The 22,032-nt window shown below is 48.3% G+C and overlaps 1 protein-coding gene across 2 annotated transcripts in view; it reads left to right on the forward strand.

Moving 5' to 3' along the window:
- TDRD7 (tudor domain containing 7) overlaps positions 1 to 22,032 on the forward strand; it is a 59,025-nt gene that overhangs the window by 21,094 nt on the left and 15,899 nt on the right. For both annotated transcript variants that reach the window (XM_075560189.1, XM_075560191.1), the window contains exons 5-9: positions 4,552 to 4,625; positions 6,844 to 7,061; positions 11,376 to 11,989; positions 17,108 to 17,294; positions 21,394 to 21,505. In XM_075560189.1, coding sequence (XP_075416304.1) covers positions 4,552 to 4,625; positions 6,844 to 7,061; positions 11,376 to 11,989; positions 17,108 to 17,294; positions 21,394 to 21,505 — 1,205 coding nt within the window. The remainder of the gene's footprint in view (positions 1 to 4,551; positions 4,626 to 6,843; positions 7,062 to 11,375; positions 11,990 to 17,107; positions 17,295 to 21,393; positions 21,506 to 22,032) is intronic.

Genomic DNA, 22,032 nt, shown 5'->3' on the forward strand with positions numbered 1-22,032 from the left:
TTCTTGCATTGAGGGAGGACTTGAGTGGAGGCCCAATGTAAATGTGGTTTATAAATTAAGGACATTAATCCTTGCCAATAGTATGTGGACAATATTTTACGGGGGTTTATTTTTTTTGTTTGTGGTGTTTTCTGTACAAAGATATTCACATTTTACATAGTGATGGTGATCAGTCTCTGCCTTCATCGCTTCTGCCCTCGGATAGTTTATTTAGAGAAGCATTTCTACCCCTGTGTGATGTAATCTGCCTTCTGTTTCCCATTAGCATTTTTAATGACGTTGTGTTTTGCCTTTCAATCTTGAGTTCAACCAGAACTTATTTTGCCATACATTGTGCACAGGATGGATCTTTTGCTGCGAACTCTGGCACAGTGGTTACGCATTGGTCTGCTAACCACAAGGTTGTGGTTAGCAGTTTGATACCGCTTGGGAGACAAGGCTTTCTACTTTTGTAAATAGTTAGAGTTTCAGAAACCCACAGGGGCAATTCTCGCCTGCCCTATAGGATCCCTGTGAGTCGGAATTGACTCAATGGCACTGAGTTAGTTTTTTGGTTTTGTTTTGTGTGTTTTTTGGTTTGGTGAGTGTCCGAATCAACTCAGTGGCAATGGATGGATTTTCCTGCTGATTTGAAATTCATCTTTATCAATATGAAATTCTTAAAACTACAGGGCTCCATTTCTGGGCTCCCTCTAGCATAATTGCTCCCTGTTGGGTTTTTTTTATTGGTTTTACAGTGCCAAGTTACTCCTAATATTCATATTTCTCCTCTTCCATCTCCCAATTTGGTTAGTTACTCCAGGGCAGACCTTTACTATGCCTGTTGCCCCATCATAGCACTCCGTCGACTCTGCAGTATATGTAGATTAATTATCTATTGTGAAACAGACTCCTGCAGACTTACCCATTTAGCAGCCTTCATTTAGCTAGGCTATGGCTTCTGCAGGTCAGGAACCCAGTTGGGTCCTCTGCTTCAGGCTCTTACTTAGCAGGGGTCTTCTGAGTGCCCAGCTGAAGAAGAATCTGCTTTCAAACCTACTCACAGGATTGTTGGCAGAAGTGATTTCCTTCTGGGTGGATCCTTAAGTCCTAGCTGGCTGTTGGCCAAAGGCTACCTTCTGTCCCTTGCTACCCAGGCCTCCTCAATGGGGCAGTTTGCCTCATCAGGGCCAGAGAAGGAGACATTCTTCTAGCAAGATGGAAATTAGAAGCTTTTGTACTTTAATGAGTTGTAATCCCCTCAGCCTTGAAGAAGTCTATTGATTAGAGACAAAGTGCTCCAGGAAAGTGAGTTACAGAAGGCCTTGACTCCTTGGAGACAAGGTTTACCTTGGAAACCGCTTACCCCACCGTCCAGTTTGTCAATACGTCCTAGAGCCCGTGCAAATAGGAGCAGGTCAACTCTGCACTGCTGCCGGCACGCTGCTTGCTACACAGCAAGTGCTGAAACGAGTATCTGAGAGAGACGAGTGCTCTGCTGGTCAGCAGCATATGCTTAGATGTGTCTCTTTAAGAAGTGAGTTTTAATCTTATTTACATATTAGAGAATTAGCTGACTCTCCATCATCGTGTCATGTGATGTCTGCTTTACTTGCATCTGGTCAGCTTTCCCTGAATATCTGTCTGTGACTCTGTGGACAGTTTTCGTTTCTTTTTTAAAAATCATTTTATTGGGGGCTGTACAATTCTTATCACAATCCATACATACATCCATTGTGTCAGGCACATTTGTTGCCGTCATCAGTCTCAAAACATTTTCTTTCTACTTGAGCCCTTGGTATCAACTCCTCATCCCCAACCCCCACCCTCATTCCCTCACGAACCCTTGATAGTTTATAAATTACTATTATTTTGTCATGTCTTACACTGTCCAATGTCTCCCTTCACCCACTTTTCTGTTGTCTGTCCCCAGGGAGGAGGTTATATGTAGATCCTTGTGATCAGTTTCCCTTTTCTCCCCCACCTTCCCCTTCCCCTCCTGGTATTGCTACTCTCATTATTGGGCCTGAGGGGTTTATCTGTCCTGGATTCCCTGTGTTTCCAGCTCTGATCTGTACCATTGTACATCCTCTGGTCTAGCCGGATTTGTAAGGTAGAATTGAGAATGTACACTGATACAGATAGGAACTGGAAGCTGGGAATCCAGGGCAGATGATCCCTTCAGGACCAGCGGTGTGAGTGGCAATGCTTGGAGGTAGAGGGAGAGTGGTTTGGAAAGAGGGAACCGATTACAAGGATCTACATGTGACCTCCTCCCTGGGGAACAGACAGCAGAAAAGTGGGTGAAGGGAGACATAGGACAGGGAAAGATATGACAAAATTATAATTTATAAATTATCAAGGGCTCATGAGGGAGCGGGGGAGCAGGGGAAAATATGAGAACCTGATGCCAAGGGCTTAAGTGGAGAGTAAATGTTTTGAGAATGATGAGGGCAGTGAATGTATAGATGTGCTTTACACAATTGATGTATGTATGGATTATGATAAGAGTTGTAAGAGCCTCTAATAAAATGATTTTTAAAAAAAGAATTGGGATCATGATAGTGGGGGAGGAAGAATTAAAGAACTAGAGGAAAGTTGTATGTTTCATCGGTGCTATACTGTACCCTGACTGACTCGTCTCCTCCCCGTGGCCCTGCTGTAAGGAGATGTCCAGTTGTCTACAGATGGGCTTTGGGTCTCATTCCACTCTTCCCCTCATTCACAATATGATTTTTCGTTCTTTGATATTTGATCCTATCGATACCTCATGATCACACAGGCTAGTGTGCTTCTTCCATGTGAGCTTTGTTGCTTCTCAGCTGGATGGACACTTGTTTACCTTCAAGCCTTTAAGACCCCAGATGCGATATCTTTTGATAGCCGGACACCATCAGCTTTCTCCACCACGTTTGTTTATGTACCCACTTTGTCTTCAGTGATCATGTTGGGAAGGTGAGCAGCATGGAATGCCAGTTTAATAGAACAAAGTGTTCTTGCATTGAGGGAGTGCTTTAGTGGCAGCCCAATGGTGTGGATGGACAGTTTTCTTTGCTTGCCATCAGACCAAAGCTTGAGCCAAAGCAGTCCCTTCCCTGTGTCTTCACATTTTGCTCATATTCCTCTGCCTCCCACTACATCCTTCAATGCTGACTCAAAGCAGGGAAGGTTCCAGTTTTGTTATTCGGGCTGATGATGCAAGGGAACGGAGCGTCGGCTCCCTACCAGCCTGTAAAGGTAGGCGTTGGGTCTGTTCTCAGCATCTTCTGTTATCGCTCATGTCCATTGACACACAAGTATGAGTTTCTCATTGTTGCATGGCATAATGAAATAAGCTTTCTTCATGACCTAAAATCTAGTCATTGCTTTCAGAATGAAAATACAGTGAGGAGATATGCTTCATTTCAAAGAATCAGTCTATTTCTTAGTGTATCCCATACTATTCAAACATTTGGGGAGACACGTACTCTGTTCCGATCACCCATTCTAGTGTTGGGCCCACTCTGGATAAGATAAAGTCATCATATCATTCCTGCGACTCATCCTTCCAACACGTGGCTCCCCCTTGCTTGTACCAAGCAGTGCTGTCGGTACTGGGAATGCAGATTATTACAGTCTCTCGTGGGGGAGACACACTTGAACACAAATGATTCCGTGTGTATGTGTGTGTTTTGTTATATGCAGACAACGTCCTCCCACAAAGACCTGGTATCACCTGCATCAGCGGTTCTCAACCTGTGGATCATGACCCCTTCGGGAGTCGAACGACCCTTTCACAGGGGTCGTCCAAGACCATCAGAAAGCACACAAATATTTCACAATATCATATATGGTTTTGTGATGAATCACTGTGCTTTAATGATGTTCAATTTGTAACAAAGAAAACACATCCTGCATAACATATTTGCATGGCGATTCATGACAGTAGTAAAATTACAGTTATGGAGTAGCAAAGTAATCGTATGTTTGGGGGGTCCCCGCCACTTGAAGGACTGTATGTCAGGGTCGCGGCAACAGAAAGGTGGAGAACCCCTGATCCCCATGAGCATTCTTTTAGTGAGGGCCCAAGAAGGGGGTCAGTTTCTTCTCTTCCAGAAGGCTGTATGAACAGAGTCACTCCCTTCTCTGCTTTAAACGCCACGTTTAATAGAGGCTGTGTCTGTGCTGTCTGCTGTTTGACTCAGGGTGCTTCGATAGCTGTCGATGCAAGTCTTTGTGGTGGTCTTTCAGAGCATCCTTTGTTTCCCGTGGTTTTTATTCTTTGCATGGTCTCCTTTATTTTGCTTTGCTAGGGATTGGTTATAACCGCAGATGCCCATGTTCTGAAAGACACTTTTAAGTAATGATATTAAAACTGAGTTCAAGGGTAGCTTCTACCTGACGTGAAAGAGAGCATTCATGTGAATAGGAAGCACGAAAGGAAATGCCGGGTTTCATTTTTGCCAACTTCGAAACATCTCAGGGACTTGTTTTGCTGTCTAAAATCAGGTGCTGAATTCAGAGCACATTGCTTAAAACGTGATGGAGACTTTGCTGTTTGAAAGCTCATTTTATGTATTTTTCGCACCTTAGGTTTAGTCCAAAGACACCTCTTCCACCAGCGTTTCAGATGCATCTGTCGAGAACTTGTGCTCAGGACAGGAGCGGTATGTTTCCTAAAATTTATCTTCATGATACTGACGTCGGGAGACTGGGATGGCAGCCTGTCCCTCTGATCTCACCCCGTTACTCTCCTCCTCCTCAATCCTAAAGGGAAGGGATCTGCAGAGAGACTCCTGTGAATACTCCCAGGGGGTCCCTTTTACTTGATTTCAGGCCTTTCTCACACCAGCCCTCTTTCATGTCCCCGAGTCACCTGCAGTTACAGAGTGTGTCTCCCCAATGGGGAGCCCCGCTCTAGACTCAAGATTCATAACCGTGGGCTTAAATTCAAGAGTTTAAAGTCCCCTACTGTTTAAAAGCTGTCATCCTAAATGGAGTGCCACAACCACTCGGCATCTAAACCTAAATGAACACTGACACAGGCTATAAAGCCCTGACGGGCTCTCCGTCAGAAACCAGCCGGAGACATAATGAAGTCCAGGAACCTGCAGGTCAACCAGCTGCTCGCTTGTTCCGTCCTCTCACCACCGAGGGCCATTGTCGGCAGCTCCAGGGCGGACACTTCAGGACATGGAAGGGGGACTTTGAGCGGTTGGCTGCTTCCAGAGTGGCTCTTACTGAGGCGAACGTGGGCTTTTACCCCAGTGTGGTTTTTGCTGACAAGAATTACTTTCACAGATGCATTGTCTGAAGCAGCACGAGTCGTTTCATTTCGTTTATGAAAATTCGTCAGACAATGTGATTTTTGTTTCTTTGACTTACTTTTATCTGTGCCTTGTCTGAAACCCTTTTAGAGAATTAAATTCCGAGAAACTTTTTCCAGAGAACCAGGCAGGCTTGTTGAAGGAGGCTTGCAAACTGCCTGGCGCAGGTGAGATGCCGGCAGGCTAGGTTACTCCACTGGTTGTTTAAGCAGAGAGGCAGCAGCTGAGCTGACCCCAACTGCAGGCCTGCTGCTGACTCAGTAAAGCAGAGCTCTGGCCAGTTATGAGAGACTCATCTTTTCCCTCTCCCGGTTCTTTCACGTCATTGTCTTGGAAGCACTTAGATGAATCAGGAAAGCTCTGAACAGCCAGCACCCTGGTAATGCAGTCTCAGCAGGGCCCTGGCTGCAGGTGAGGGTCGAGGAGCCCATGCCCAGTCATCTTGGGAGAACAACTGTCCTCATTTCCCCAAAGGCCAGCGCCCCAAACCACCCTCCATCACCACCAGCCGTGCAGAAAGTGAAGTCGCAGGATCCGACCCCAGCTGTGACACTGGCTAAAATAAGCATGTATTTTGCTTGTAGATGAAAACACGGGTATATTCGGTCTGCGTCCCAGTGAAACTTACAAGAGGTTTAGAAGGGATTTCATTGTGCTTAAAATACCAGAGCTGCCAGGATAGAGAACTCCACTGTGCCAGTGACTTGCTCTGAGTGTGTTCACTCTGCCACCAAATGCAGAGTACATGGGAATAAGAGAGCTAACTCACACTCCATACATATTCACTGACGACTATTGCCAGCGGTTGGTTATCTGTGGACCCCACGCATGTTACTTCATGTTTATAAACTGAGGCCAAGACGGTGATTGTGGGTGGAGCCATTGCTAAGGAACCCTGGTGGCGTAGTGGTTACAAGTTGGGCTGCTGACCACAGGGTCCCGGTTTGAAAACGCAGTCTGAGGCTTTCTACTCCCACAAAGAGCTACCGTCTCGGAAACCCATAGGGCAGCTCCGCCCTATCCTATAGAGCCACTCTGGGTTGGCACTGGCCCCGCGGCAGTGAGGTGAAAGGTTTTGGGTTGAGTGCGTTGCTGAGTCGCTCTCCTTTAAAGCGTGGGCTTTTTTTTAATCTTCTACAAAATGCTCTTTAACCTTATAATTAAGGGCATTATTCCTACGCCTTGTGGACCATAGTTTATATTCTGCATTGCAAAGAGCCCAACGGTGTTTAAAGGTTAACTTTTCTTAGTTGCAAGTGGAAAATAGCTGGTTACATGAACAGCCTCCATTTCATAGCAAACCGTCCTGATGCTTAAATTAGATTAGAAAGCCCGCTTTTGCGAAACGAAGGGGCTAGGCTCCCTCTGTGGGCGATGGCCCTGCCAGCTGCTTTGGAGTTAAGATTCAGGATGGGCTTTTTCTGACACCACCTGCGTCCTTTGGCCCCACAAGCCCCGCAGGAGAGCTGAGCCGAAAGACAGGTAAAGTACTCAGTGGTGGGGATTGTCCAAGATGTTATACAGCCTGGTTAATTCTATGATTTTTTTAAATTTCAAGATAATTTAAATCAGACAGTTGAAAAGCCAAATATCGCCCAGCCTGCCTCTTACCCTCATAAAATGGATGAGGTGCAAAACCGCATCAAGGAAATACTGAGCAAGCATAACAATGGCATTTGGATCTCTAAACTGCCGCAGTTTTACAAAGAGCTCTATAAAGAAGAACTTAACCGAGGAGTGTTACAGCAATTTGAACACTGGCCTCACATTTGCACGGTATGTTTTCCTTATTCCTCTGGTCTCGCGCCCCTCCCCACCCCCCTTTCCGGTTCTGCACCTTAGTCAGGTCACCTCTCAGCCAGAGCATGGCAGCGCCTTCCCTATTGCTCCGTCAAGCGTTCCTCTGAAATGAACACGTCTTGGCTCAGCTAATCAGGGAAATATATCAGAGTTAAGGGCCCTATGTATTATCATAGTTTGGGTTATTTGTTTTGTTTTATTGAATTATTTTAAATGAGTCAACCATATGAGAGTACGCAAAAAAGTTCATGAACAAAATTAAAGCGGATTTATTTCTCAATATATGCCCTATCAAGTTCAATCCAATTTTAGGAGTGATGATCAAAAAGAACTAAAACTCACCGCCATTGAATCGAGGCTGACTCCTGGCGGCGACCCGCCAGACAGGGTAGAACTGCCCCTGAGACTGCTGTTCTTTATGGGAGTCGAAAGTTGCCTCTTTGTCCTGGTAAAGTGATGTTACCAGTCACTTAACTAGGAATTTAACCATGTCAAATTTTCTTTGCATTGTTAACTGGGGGGGAAAAAGGATACCCTTTAATTTTTATTTTTTAGATTAGAAAACAAAAAGAAGTCAGAAGAAGGCAAATGAGAACTGTTAGGGGCTGCCGGATGGTTTCCCACTGAAACTATCCACAAAATTGCTGCTGCTTGATGGGAGGAATGAGCAGGAGTATTGCTGAGTGAAGGACCCTGTGGTGAAGCATCCTTAGGCAATATTCGGCCGAAGCCATAGTTTATTTCTGGAAATACTCTCACAATGAGCAAACTTTTTTGGTTTTGGGCCCTCTAGAAAGTCAACAAACAAAATACCTTGAGCATCCCCCACAACTTTCCATGACCATCGCTCTAGACGGGTCTTTTTCTTTGGCATCTTCAACATCATCTCACCCCTTCTTAAAACACATGTATAAACTGCTGCTTTCTCGGGGCACTGCCCACATACTTTTCTTAAAGCATCAATGATTTCATCACGCTTCCATCTGAACGTCACCACAAATTTATCCTCTATTCTTGATTCACTTTTAGCCAAAATTATGTTGCTCTGATAGGGGCGCTTTTCAAGCTGTTGTCCTACCCTCCTTCTTCTTCTTTTTCTTTTTGTTGTTTTTAATCATTTTATTTAGGGATCTTCCAGCTCTTATCACAATCCATACATACTTCAATTGTGTCAAGCATGTTTGTTATATATGTTGCCATCGTTTTCAAAATATTTTCTTTCTACTTACCATTCTTCTTAATGCCTCCAACTAGATCCTGCTCAGATATGTTACAGCAAGTTAGTATAAGTTCATTTTGGTGCAAAATTCTTTTAAGATCCATGTTTCATTTTTTCACAATACACATTTTCCTTAAACATCTTAAAGATTTCTCATATGATAGTATTCGTGCCATTAAGAAAATTGAATTCTACTCCTAAACACTGATCGCTTTTCCATTTTAGTAACTTGCTGGAAATTAGAATGATCTTTTTATTGGCCTAAAATTGTATATGCTCCTGGTTGATCATTTTTTTAATCGTTTTATTAGGGGCTCATACAACTCATCACAATCCAGATATACATCATTGTATAAAGCACATTTGTACATTTATTGTCCTCATCATCCTCAAAACATTTGCTCTCCACCTAAGCCCCTGGCATCAGCTCTCTATGTTTTCCCCTCCCTCCCCGCTCCCCCTCCCTCATGAGCCCTTGATAATTTATATATTATTATTTTGCCATATCTTGCCCTGTCCGACATCTCCCTTCACCCACTTTTCTGTTGTCCATCCCCCAGGGAGGAGGTGACATGTAGAGCCTTGTAATTGGTTCCCCCTTGCCAACCCACTCTCCCTCTATCCTCCCAGTATTGCCACTCACTCCCCTGGTCCTGAAGGGATCATCCACACTGGATTCCCTGTGTTTTCAGTTCCTATCTGTACCAGTTTATATCCTCTGGTCTAGCCATATTTGTAAGATAGAATTGGGATCATGATAGTGGGGGAGGAGGAAGCATTTAGGAACTAGAGGAAAGTTGTATGTTTCATCGTTGCTACATCACACCCTGACTGGCTCATCTCTTCCCCGAGACCCTACTGTAAGGGGATGTCCAGTGGCCTACAAATGGGCTTTGAGTCTCCACTCCGCACTCCCCACCACACTCACTATAATAAGATTTTTTGTTCTGATGATGCCTTATACCTGATCCCTTCGACACCTCGTGATCACACAGGCTGGTGTGCTTCTTCCATGTGGGTTTTGTTGCTTCGGAGCTTGATGGCCACTTGTTTACCTTCAAGCCTTTAAGACCCCAGACGCTATTGCTTTTGATAACCGGGCACCATCAGCTTTCTTCACCACATGTGCTTATTCATCTGCTTTGTCTTCAGCAGCTGTGTCGGGAAGGTGAGCATTATAGAATGCCAATTTAATAGAAGAAAATATTCTTGCATAGAAGGAGTACTTGAGTGGAGGCCCGATGTCCTTCTGCTACCTTAATACTAAACCTATAAATATATGCACATAGATCTATTTCCCCATCCCCATATATAAATATACTTGCATATGTACATGCCTTTATTTAGACCTCTATGCATGCTATTTGCCTCCTAGCTCTTTCCTGTATTTCCTTTGACTTTCCTCCTGTCCCACTATCATGCTCAGTCTTCATTTGGGTTTCAGTATTTCCTCTTGGTTACATTACCCTCGATCACACTCTACCAGGCCTCCTACACCCTCCTTACTGCCAGTTTGGATCACTTGTTGTTCCCTTGCCCCTGGGCTGGTTGATCATTTTAGAAGATTTTAAATAGAGCAACTTTTAGCTAATTATTTATAGAATATCTAATTTTTATTTTAAAATTAATAGAAGATTCAGATTTTAAATTTTTACAAACTACCTTTGGAGAAAAAAAATTAAGACATGAGCTGATTTAACAATTTCCATACTTATTCCTACTTAGGCATGGACAAAAGACAAGGCTATCTGCTCCAGTGACGATTTATAGTCTAGGACACCAGTATAATAGGGTCACTGTGAGTCAGACGTGACCCGATAGTGAGTTTGGGTTCCTGCTTAGCAGGGGGTGTCAAGATACAAAATAATAATAGCAATATATAATTGATCAAGGATTCAAGAGGGTGGGAGGAGGGGGGAGGGAAGGGGAAAAAGAGCTTACAACAAGGACTCAAGTAGAAAATGTTTTGGAAATGATGATGGCAACATATGTGCAAATATGCTTGCTACAATTGATGTATGGAATGTTATAAGAGCTGTAAGAACCCCCAATAAAATGACTTAAGAATAGCTGAATAATTTATTTAAAATCTTAGCTTGGCCAAAGAAAGACAACTTGATTCTTAAAGCAGGTCATGCTTAGATGTTTCTTAATAATTAATTTTCAGAGTCTACAGCCAGCAATGTAACCATTGCAGTTACTTGATACTTGTAATCTGGAAAATTAAATATAAAACTTGAATGTGTGTATATTTTGGCTCCCACACCTGTTGGGCCAAGTGTAGGTCACAGCCGCTCTATATAAGTGTCTTATAGAGTGTCAGCCGTAAACACAGTGTGTATTTTTGTTAACCCCTGATTGGTCTAGGCCACTATCACTGACTTGTGACCCACGCCCACTTCTGGCCAAGAATCATGTCCACCCACCAGGCAGCCTGTTTACCCATCTACCTACCGTCCATTTTCCATTCCCCTTTTTCATGCATTATCGACTGTGCACCTTTATGAGGCTTTACTGACACTGTCGGCCAAGGCGAAGGCAGATGAGAAAACTAATGATGGGGTATTGTGGCGGGTATTAGATCAAATACACAACGGGAGGTAGGAAAGCAAGACGAAGTCTGAAAGCAGTCGTGTCCTGTTACTTAGGCTTCTAATCTGTCCAAGTCAACAATTCATCCATGTCTTTTAGACTAAACTAAGTGTTAAATTAGATACATGCATGCTTTCTTTTTCTCAATAGTATTTCAATTCTATACCACTGGTGGCAGGGGGATAAAATGAAATGTGCAATCTATAGGGTAGCAGTCCTCACGGGCCCCTGAGGTGACAGGTTAGCTGCCTCCCAGGTGGAATCAGGGCTGCTGTCTTCCTTGGTGACTTCTGGAAGTGTGGTTCGTGATGCACTTTCCAAGTGAAAACTGCATTCAAGGTTCAAGATTGAGAACAGTAAGACCGGGGATGGTGAAATCTCTGTGTTCTCCTGGGTATCTCAAAGATCATTACACTCCAACTCAAAATGCATGAATTCTGCCATTGAAATGTCTGTCACTTGCTGTTTAAACGTTTTAGGTGGAGAAACCTTGCAGTGGTGGTCAAGATTTGCTGCTTTACCCTGCGAAGAGGCCACAGCTTTTGAGAAGTGAAATGGACCGTGAAAAAGTGCCTCCACTCCCGATACCTGATGAAAACCCAAAGCCTCCATCGAAAGAGCATCCGCCCGTTATGCCCGGAGACTTGAAAGAGAAAGTGGCCAGGCTGCTGGAGAAATACAGGAGCGGCCTTTGGGCCAGCGCTCTCCCCAAAGCCTTTGAGGACATGCACAAGGTCAAGTTCCCCGAGGATGGCCTAGACAACCTGGCCTCGCTCTCTGATGTGTGCACCATAGACTACATTTCTGGACATCCCCAGAAGGCCATTCTCTATGCTAAACTTCCCGCGGCCACGGACAAACGCCTCCGTGATGCAGGGCAAGCCCAGGGCGACCATGATATCAAGTGCATGATCGAACAGGAGTATTTGCAGATGGAAGGGAACCTGGTGAAAAGCGAAGGTGAAGCCAGCGTGGCTGAAAACGAGGATGTCTTCCTGGGAGATGTCACAGTTCCCCCTCTGATCATTCCCACCGAGCCCTCGCCGTCCGTGCTGGTGGTTGAGCTGAACAACACGAATGAAGTGGTCATCAGGCAAGTTCTGTTTTGTCGTTCTGCAGCTTTCTGGTGTGCTGCAGCCTCTGCACTGTCATTCACAGGAGTAACGGGGCGGGGGGGGGAGGGGTGTTGTTGAAAGTCTTAGTTGTGTGGCATTCCAAAGATGCATAGCTGACCCCCCAAAAGACCACAGAAGATGCTCAAAGACCCTCAATGAAAAGAGATAAGAAGCATAATGCTCTTCTATTTGAGTGGAAAACGGAGTGCACATACAGTATTCTACTAGAGCCCGTGGGAGCTTTAGCCAGAGGGCTTACTCTCTAGGGGAATAGTGAATGCACACGCTTTTCTTTTGAGATGTGGTATGGCCTGAAGATACGCCAGTGTAGCTGAGGGCCAGGAGTCCTGTCTTAGCCAGCTGGTGCTGCTGAAACAGCGTAAGTGGATGGCTGTCACAAACCAGTATCAGGAGTGGGTAGCGGTAACACACAAATGTATTCTCTCAGGGCGTCGGGGGCACAAACGCAGCTGTAGTTGAAGGCTTTGGGCTGGGTGTCCCTTGCAGACTTCCATGTGTCTTAGCATCAACCTTCTCTTGGGTTTAGGACAGTGGGTCTCAACCTTCCTGATGCCACGACCCTTTCATACAGTTCCTCGTTGTGGTGACCCCCCCCCAACCATAAAATTATTTTCATTGCTACTTCATCACTGTCATTTTGCTACTGTTACAAATTGGGCGACCCCTGTGAAAGGGTCGTTCGACACACACCCCCCTCCAAAGGGGTCACGACCCACAGGTTGAGAACTGCTAGTCTAGGAGGTTCTCAGTGAGGGGGGTTAGTCTAGGAGGTTCTCAGTGAGGGGGCTGCAGATCTAAAGGACACGCACCACAACCAGCTCTGCTTTGCTGGTCCCTCCTAGTCTGCTCACTTCTCTGCCCTTTTACCTGATGTAAGGCCACACCGCAGAGGAACATTCCATATATCTGATAAGGGCTGTGACCTGACTATTCTCATCACCTTACAACCGATCATGAGGGGATGCTCACAATATTACATAAAGACCAAATGATGCCACTACATGGCTGCCGAGCCCCTGAGAATCATGACCCAGCCAAGTTGGTGGGCATATAGGGGGCACAACTCAACCCGTGATAGTCTGTCCCTCCCCCACCCATTAATGCCTTTACCACCTGAAAGCACTCACTGCGCCAGAAGTCGTCAGTGAACTCCTAGTCAGAAATCTATCCTGGGCAAAATCCCTCTTCCTCCGTCAATCTGGAATACCAACACCTGCTTCTCCTAGATAGTAGTGGAAGAGGCAAAAGGGAGAGATTTCTGTGGGAGCACTGGGGGTAAAGGGGAACGGGAACGGGCGTTACGGAATTCCAAACCTCAGCAGGACAATCTACTTTAGCTCTCAGCACTTGGAAATAATCTTCTGTTCCATGAGGCTACCCAGCGAGCAGTCCTGCCCACCTGGCCGACTTGGATAGCGGTCACTTAGCTCTGGGGTTTAGCTCCATCTTTCAGGCCCACGGGGACAGCAGTTCTGCTCCCTTAGCTTCGGGCTGGTCCCGTCTATGTGGTTCAACTGGGTAGTGACCCCACCCGATCAGGCCTGGCAGGGCCCACGCTTCTGCTCCCGCCCGCTCCACTTTGGTCACTGGCTCCATCCCTGTTCCTAGCACACATGAGTGGCAGTCTCGTATTTTGGGACCAGGCTGCTGAAGACCTGACTTGGAAGCCTAGGGGGTCATGACTTTGAGACCCAGCAGGCCAGCGCTCCACCCCCGAAGACCCCAGAGGTCATGCTCCTACAGGTCGGGTATGCTTGCTGCACTAGCCTCTTGTGCTTGTGCTGCTTGGTTCCTGGGACTCTCCACCGCTTGGCTCTTCAGGCTGCTTGGGTCAGCCCAACCTCTGTCCTGCTCTGGTAAATGCTGCAAAGCTGCTTAGGTCCACCAATAAGTGCCCACAGGCGCCTGACCTGCAGCCCAAAGGTGCTCAGCTCCCTGGCTCTGCGGGCCAGCAGGCTGCCTCAGCAACTCCTCCAGGGTGTCCCCCTGCTCTGCCCGCATGCGCTCAGCTCCCTCAGCCCCTCACTCGCTTCTCCTGGATCTTGTGCCACCTTTCGCTGCTGCTGCTGCTGCTGCTGCTGCCCACTTCATCTCGAGGCTCAGCTCCTCACCGCTTTCTGAGCCCTTCCCAGAATTGCCCTTGAGGCCCGTCACGTCTGATTTTCTTACAAAAGCCTGACAGGAGGCATCTGGACCAGTTCTAGGATTTCAGCGGGATTCCAGTCTATTCCAGGGTAACACATGCCAATGCACGACCACCCTGTAGGACAGAATAACCTAGCTCTTCAGATGCCCAAGGTTCTAATCTTTATGCAAGCGACTGCCACCTCTTGTTCTCACAGGGCAGCTGAGGGTTTGAATCTCCAACCTTCCGATTAGCATTCCAGCGCTTAGCCACTGCACTGCCAGGGCTCCCGACGCTCCTGAACCCCAGCCGCTCAGCCCCCTTTCCACCACATCCATTTGAATCCCGAGCCAGCCTTCTGCACGGTCAGCAGCGGGGTGGGTGGCACCAGCAAGCATGCAGCACAGTGCCTGCTATTCAGTCGGCCCCTCCTGGCTGAGCCTGGTTCTGTGCCTTCCGAGCAGCTGGAGCCTCTGGACGCTGCCCTGTGGCCGTGGCGTGAAGGACCCTGAGCAGTGTGGCAGAACCCTCAGGCCAAGTGTGAAGGGAAATCTGGTCCCAAATACCAACTCTGTGAAATTTCTGGTTAGCGGCGTTCCTGAATCTGCCTACAAGGAGGCCTGGTTGAGCGGTGGTTACAGGAAGACCTGCAATCCTCAGGGTCAGCAGTTGGAAAACACGGGCAGCTCCCTGGGAAAAAGACGTGGCTTTCTACTCCCGTCCACAGTTACCTTCTCGGAAACAACAGGTCGTGATGAGTCAGCACTGACTCAGTGGCATGAATTTGTTTGTTATTCAGCTCCCACATTCTTTGCCCCCTTGCTCAGATAATTTGGGGTCAACATAAGACCTCATTCTTTTTTTTTTTTTTTTTTAATTTAATTTTATTATTTTTTTTTAACAATTTATTGGGGCTGATACAATTCTTTACACAGTTCATACATATACATACATCAATTGTATAAAGCACATCTGTACAGTCTTTGCCCTAATCATTTTTTTTTCTCTTTTCTTCTTTTACATTTTATTAGGGACTCCAACAACTCTTACCACAATCCATACATATACGTACATCAATTGTATAAAGCACATCCATACATTCCCTGCCCCAATCATTCTCAAGGCATTTGCTCTCCACTTAAGCCCCTTGCATCAGGTCCTCTTTTCACCCCCGCCCCTCCCTCCCCTTTCCCCCCTCCCTCATATGCCCTTGGTAATTCATACCTCGTTATTTTGTCATATATTGCCCTATTCGGGGTCTCCCTTCCCCCCTTCTCTGCTGTCCCTCTCCCAGGGAAGAGGTCACATGTGGATCCTTGTAATCAGTTCCCCCTTTCCAACCCACTAAGACCTCATTCTTAACCACTGCCCACTATCCATACCAGCTGTGGTGTCCTGCCGGCTCTCGCCCAGCCTCCTCCTCGACTTGTGGCTGCAGAGGGCAGAGGCATTCTGCTGATGCCACACCGTACCCCACACCTTCCTTCTCCCTGGAAGGAGCCTGTGCCAGGCACTCGGCCAACGGGTGGCTGCCGCCCAGCCTCCTCCCCGCTGAGCTCTCAGGGCTGGAGCCCCTGGGGGACTCTGGATCCCTGGAGACTGCCCTGGGGCAGAGCCGCAGACCTCCTGGGAGAATTCGGTGGCTAAAGAGTTGCGTTCCTGGCACCGCCTTCACATTTGAATGCGAATAGCTGACAGGCAGCCACTACAGCTGTTTCCAGGGTGAATAATGCACATGGGCCTTTGGCCTTAAAATAGCCAGGACTTCAAAGAGCCCTTCCTTCTTGCCCTTTTGTGGAGGACTCTGTTTTAACTTTTTATTGTCGTTTGGGAGGAAGTTTACAGAACACATTCGTTTTCCATCTACCCAGTTTGTAGTCATTGGGCACAGGCCTCTCCGAGTAACAGAGCATTGCTCATTTCCTCCCTAGGTTTCCTGCTTCCATTCTCCTGTCTGTCCTGCCCATTCCTCCCTTCTGGATGTTGCTCTTGAGCAAATGCTGCCCGTCTGGTAGCCTCCTGGAGTCAGTCTTCCTCCGACAGGCCTGACTGTTGGCTGGCTGACAGCGGCTCCCTGGGGACAGCGCAGGTTTGAAGGGGGTGGAGCCCTGCAGTGAGCATCCCACCAGTTGCCCTTAGAGCAGTGCGTCTGGTCTTTTTTTCACGAGGCTGGAGTTTGTTGTGCGTTTTTCTCTCCCCCTTTCTGTGCAGGGAGGGGTGCTGGGCACCGTCTGCTTCTTCTCGTGTCAGGCCGTTGAGGCTCATGGCTGGTGTGAGCCCGGACAAAGTCACCGCCATTCTCAACAACAGAAAATGTTGGAAGGGTTAGGGGCCAACTGGAAAGGAGCAGCTCCTCAGGAAGCACATGCCCCGTTAGACACATTGGCCCAGACGATCAGTGACATCTTTGAAGGGTGTCAGAGCGCCACGTGCTTGTTTCCGTCTGTGAAGATGGGTGCAGGCAGTTGAGAGTCGTCACGTGGTTGATTTTGGTGTGCAAAGGCCCTGTTTCTCCAGCGCCCCGCCGTCAGCCCCCTCTTCAGTGATTTCATCAAGATTTCCAGTAGCCTTTGACAACAGTCTTAGTGTGAGCCCTGCCCTGCCTGGCCCCCTGGTTGCCCCTTGTCCAGGTGTGTCCCTCGAGTCCCTTCTCAGCTTAGCCCTCCCTGAACACCGGCCCCAGTGGCTGCGCTGCTGTGCCTCTAATTCTGTGAGTCACCGTGGAACGTTTGCTGGGTGGTGTGGTGTGTTAGCCCGAAGTCTTGTCTCTCTTGATTGCCACAGTACGCTGTCCTTACACGGAGGCACAAATGTTGGCTGAATACATGTTCTCCTGCCTGTTGTCGTAGGCAAGGCCAAGGCGGGAGCCAGCGATGGCAGCAGAGGAAAAGGAGGCCTATCAGTGAATAACGGGGTTCCCTCATTCCTGTTCCTCCTTTACCCAATGCAGGTATGTGGGCAAGGACTACTCTGCCGCTCAGGAGCTGATGGAAGACGAGATGAAGGAGCACTACAGCAAGAACCCCAGGGTCGCACCAGTCCAGGCTGTGCACGTGGGGCAGTTGCTGGCAGTGAAGGTCGAGGAGGATGCTTGGTTACGGGCACAGGTCATCTCAGTAGATGGCAGCAAAATAAAGGCAAGCATTGCGTACGCTGTCGTACACCTTAAAATGGCGAAGGTTATTTCTAGCATGTCCATTTAAACCAGTTCCATTTTCTCCAGAAGTAGAAGAGATGGTCACTGTATAAGATTGTCTCTGTCCAACTGGCCATCCCCTTACAAAAGGGTCGTGGGGAGGAGACGAGCCAGTCAGGGTGCAGTGTAGCAACGATGAAACATACAACTTTCCTCTACTACTTAAATGCTTCCTCCCCCCTTCCCCCACTATCATGATCCCAATTCTACCTTACAAAAATGGCTAGACCAGGGAAAGTACACTGGTATAGATAGGAACTGGAAACACAGGGAATCCAGGACAGATGATCCCTTCAGGATCAGTGGTGAGAGTGGTGATACTGGAGGGTGGAGGTAGGGTGGGGTAGAAAGGGGGAACCGATTACAAGGATCTACGTATAACCGCCTCCCTGGGAGATGGACTACAGAAAAGTGGATGAAGGAAGCCGTCGGACAGTGTAAGATATGACAAAATAATAACAATTTATAAATTATCAAGTGTTTATGAGGGAGGGGAGCGGGGAGGGAGGGGGAAAATAAGCTGATACCAAGGGCTCAAGTGGAAAGAAATGTTTTGAAAATGATGATGGTAACAAGTGTACAAATGTGCTTGACACAGTGGATGTATGGATTGTGACCAGAGTTGTACGAGCCCCCAATAAAATGATGATTTTAAAAAAAGATTGTCCCTGTCAGCCTGTAACTCAGTAATGGCCATATTATCTCAGAGTTTTATGGTAAGGGGGTGGATCCTTTTTCAGGGGCGTCTCCATGAGCATATCAGGACAAGGCATTTCTTCTTATTCCTGGGGGATAACTAAAATGGGCTACCCAGGGGGAGAGCTCTGTGCACGCTTCATCAAAGACCGGCCTTTGGAGTGAGGGAAGCCACACAGACCAGATGAGCAGCTGGCCCTCTGCTCCTGCAGCTGGCCAGGGGAGCCTGACGAGCACTTGGGTCTTTTCCAAGAGCTGCTGCTGAAGGTTGCCCTTTATCCTCTGGGAAAGAGGGCTTTTTGTCCCTGTCTCTCACCAGCAGACTCTGAGGTTCCATGTGGGGATCAGGCTCTACCCCGTTTCCTCTCTTCTCTCAGTGCAGAGAATGAGAACCAGAACTCCTACCCACAGGGCCGTCTCCCTGAGATCAGTGGTGCTGTGCATCTTTGGGGATCCCCACTTAATACACCCAGGCAGGTCACATGGGTGCTGCCTACCCTTTTAAAGTGTTACCTCTCTCTTACTTAGGGAAAGCTGTGTGTTCTGTTGGGGGTTTTCGTTTTTCAGCCATGAGCTGCCTCCTCAGCCTCCCTTTAACCACGTTCACAGCAGAGGAGACGTGTGCAGGGGATAGTCTGTCATGGAAGAGGTCTCTCTTGCACCCGAAGGAAAATGGCTGCAAGGGTCTGGTCCGTTCCTCCAGAAGGAGGAGACGCTGTGGGCGGCAGACGGACCTCATTGCCCAGGTGTACGTGAGTGGAGTGGCCAGACGAGAGCTGAGCAGGTGGTGGCATGGAAGCCAGAAGGGAGAAGTCTCGCAGAGCAGGGAGCGGGCGGCTGTGAGGATTGTAGGGCTTGTTAGAGATGAAGACGGTGGCTCACTGTCCGGGTCAGTAGGGAGCTCCTCAGACAGCAAGCGGCTGTCGTGGTTTGGCTGAGTACTGGTTTTGAAGGAACCCAGGAAGCCGACAGATTAGGCCTCCCTTCATCTGGAGGAGCAGCCCTGGTGGGTGGTGGTTTCACATCGGGCCTTGGTCCTCCAGCTCAGTGGTTGCCAGAGACAGCTGAGGCCCCGGAGCCCCACAGAGGCAGTTCCACTCTGTCCCTTTGGGCTGCCGTGAGTCAGCATGACTCCATGGCAGTGAGTTGGATTTGCTGTGGTGGTCTGGAGAAACCCCGGCCTCCTGTTTCTCTTGAATTGGGCGGTGCCTGGCACAAGTTAGAGACTCCCTCCTTGCTTCCTATTCGATGAGCATGAGAGGCAGGGCCTAGATCGCTCCGGGCATGTGGTCACCTCTGAGGTGGTCTGCCTGACCCAGCCCTGCATCCCAGGGGTGTGCGATGGGTTGCTTGGGTGTTGTGACACCTAGAGCCACTAGGCGGCGCTCGAGGACCTGCCTTGCAGCACCATGGCGTCAGTGGGGGGAGCTTGTCCCCTGCCCTCACGCGGTGTAGTCGCAGTCGTTAGCTGGGAATCCCTGTGCTGTTGCACCACTCTGTGATGTCCCGAGGCTCCCACTAACCTGTGTCGGCTCCAAAGCAGCGCCCTTTGTGCCAATCCATCTTGCAGGGGCCTTCTTTTTTTGCTGTCTGTTTCCCAGGACATCTTGCTTGCTAAAGTACTTAGGAGAGAGCAGATATGCCCTGCAGTGATTAGAAAGAAGAATGGAAGGAAAGAAAGGGGAGGCCGAGGAAGCTACAAACCATCCAGAACCCCCCTGGAACAGGTTCTGGCGTGCTCTGAGCCACGGTCCCCATGTCCTGCCCTTTGGCAGAGCACAGTCTGCCTTTGTGTCTTCTTTGCTGTTGGGGGAACAGCCTCCAGCCCCTCTCCCAGCGCTGCTTTCCAGAGACTGCTCGGTACATAAGGGCAGGTGGTGGGCTCTGTCTCGTCCTGTGTCCTTTGACTTCCTGCTCGCTGGGATTTGTGCTTTGTATGTTTAGTGTCAGACCCTTGGTACTAAGGAGCTGGCCTGTAGACTTTATTTTCAGTCAGAAGGGCCGCCCACTGTGTTACTTGCCATGCCCCTGCCTTGCCCGTCAGGAACCCCCATGGTTTTTGATGATGAATCTTTAAAACAAGGCCCATCCATCTTACTTAGAGATGGGCTTGCTTACTGCTAGGCTTCCAGCAGTCCCCTGCCGACTCCGAGTTACCATTTTAAATCCAAGGCTTCATGTTTCTGGAGTATCCTTTTCTCAAAAAGAAAAAAGAGTGGGGTGGGGAGGAGTGGTGGTAACGGCGATGTGTTTATGGATCCGATTTCAACTGAAGATCTTGAAAACACTCTAAAAATAATACCCAGGCTCATGCCCGTGCTGGCGGCTAAGAGGAGCCATGCGGGTTTCTGTAAACAGCACTGTCCCTGAACTGAGCAAAGGCCTGACAGCGTCACTACCTCCTCCCCTCGCCCACAGAAGCCCTGTTCCCACAGTACCGGGTTCTAGTTGCCCAGCCATGGGGGTCCATGTGCTCCTCAGCCTCCTGGAACCCCAGGGCCCAGAGCAGCCATCAGGAATGCTGCTGTCAGAGGCTCTAGAGCAGGGGTTCTCACCCGTCCTCATGTGGTGGGGACCCCCAACCGTACAGTCATTTTTGCTGCTTCTTCTTCACTGTCATTTTATTACTATTATGAATCGGGCAACCCCTGTGGGGTCATGACCTACAGGTTAAGAACCACTGCTCCAGACATTGCTACATAGCCCAGAATCCTGCCTCCGCTAGAAACAAACAGGTCTCCCAAGGAACCAGCCGGTGCGTGCCTGCTGTCACTGGATGGGGCAGAACCGGACAGGTGTGCTGCTGAGAAAGTGCCGCTGAGCAGACAGCACAACAGCTCAGTCTTGTCCTGTTCTTCCTGCAGGCAAGGGCCACCGTGAAGGAGGGCCCAGAGGCCACTTCCTGATTATCTTTGATGCCGGCCCAGGCTGGTTTTTCAGGGGTCAATCAGGCATCACCTCAATTGGTATTTTACAAGCAGCTGAAGCACCCCTCACTTGGGAAAGAAAACAAAACAGCAAGCCCATTTTAAAACGCTGAGTAAAACTGGGGCCAGCAAAAGGAGCCCTGGTGGTGAGGTGGCTGCTGTCCCCCAGGTCAGTGGTTCAGGACCACCAGCCGCTCCCTAGCAGAAAAACTGGGCTTTCTGCTCCATCTCTGCTCTTGGGGGGGGGGGGCACAGGCATAGTTGCACCCTGCCTTACGGGGCTACTGGGAGGCGGCACCCGCCTGGTGGCAGTGAGAGGGAGTGAAATCTATGAAAGGCTTTTATTTAGTGAAGAAGTGAAGATGTTAAAATGTTCCTGGAAGCTGAAGTGTCCTCTGTTTGTTTGATTATCCTTAGGTATGCTATGTTGACTATGGTTTTAGTGAAAATGTTGAAAAGAACAAAGCATACAAGTTGAATCCTAAGTTCTGTTCACTTTCGTTCCAAGCGACCAAGTGCAAGCTGGCAGGTAAGAGGAGGGTTTTGTCCTGTTTTGTTTCGCTCTCCATCTTCTCTTGATAAGTTATTCCTGTTGTACTTCTGAACGGATAGCTATGAAAACAAACCAAGTGTTTGGAAGTATTTCTCTCTTAGGTGTAAGGAGTCCTTTGTGTCGGGTGGTCTTTGGAGTACGAGGGCATTATAAAGAGAGGTCTACTGCCCCCTGGCTCTGACGAGGGAGTCATTTGTTTGATTGGGTTTCCAGGTGGCCATCAGCTTCTGCCCTACAAAGACAGACTCCGTGGGTAGTGCCCACAAGTAACACACCTGAGGCCCCCAGTTCAAGCTCAGCTATAGGTCTGTGGCGTGGTGACACAGTTAATATGTCACTGTCCCTCTCTTGGGGAGTGCATGTGTGTGAGAGTGACATTGTCGGGACAAGGGGACCCGGTGCTCCTGCTGCCCATGAAACAAGGCTTCATCCAGGAGAGTTAAGCAAAGCTCCGCAAAAGAGCGTCATTCATTCGTGGAAATTAGCCCTGGAAGGAAACCCTG

The sequence above is a fragment of the Tenrec ecaudatus genome, chromosome 10 (genome assembly GCF_050624435.1).
Source record: "Tenrec ecaudatus isolate mTenEca1 chromosome 10, mTenEca1.hap1, whole genome shotgun sequence".
Lineage (NCBI taxonomy): Eukaryota > Metazoa > Chordata > Mammalia > Afrosoricida > Tenrecidae > Tenrec > Tenrec ecaudatus.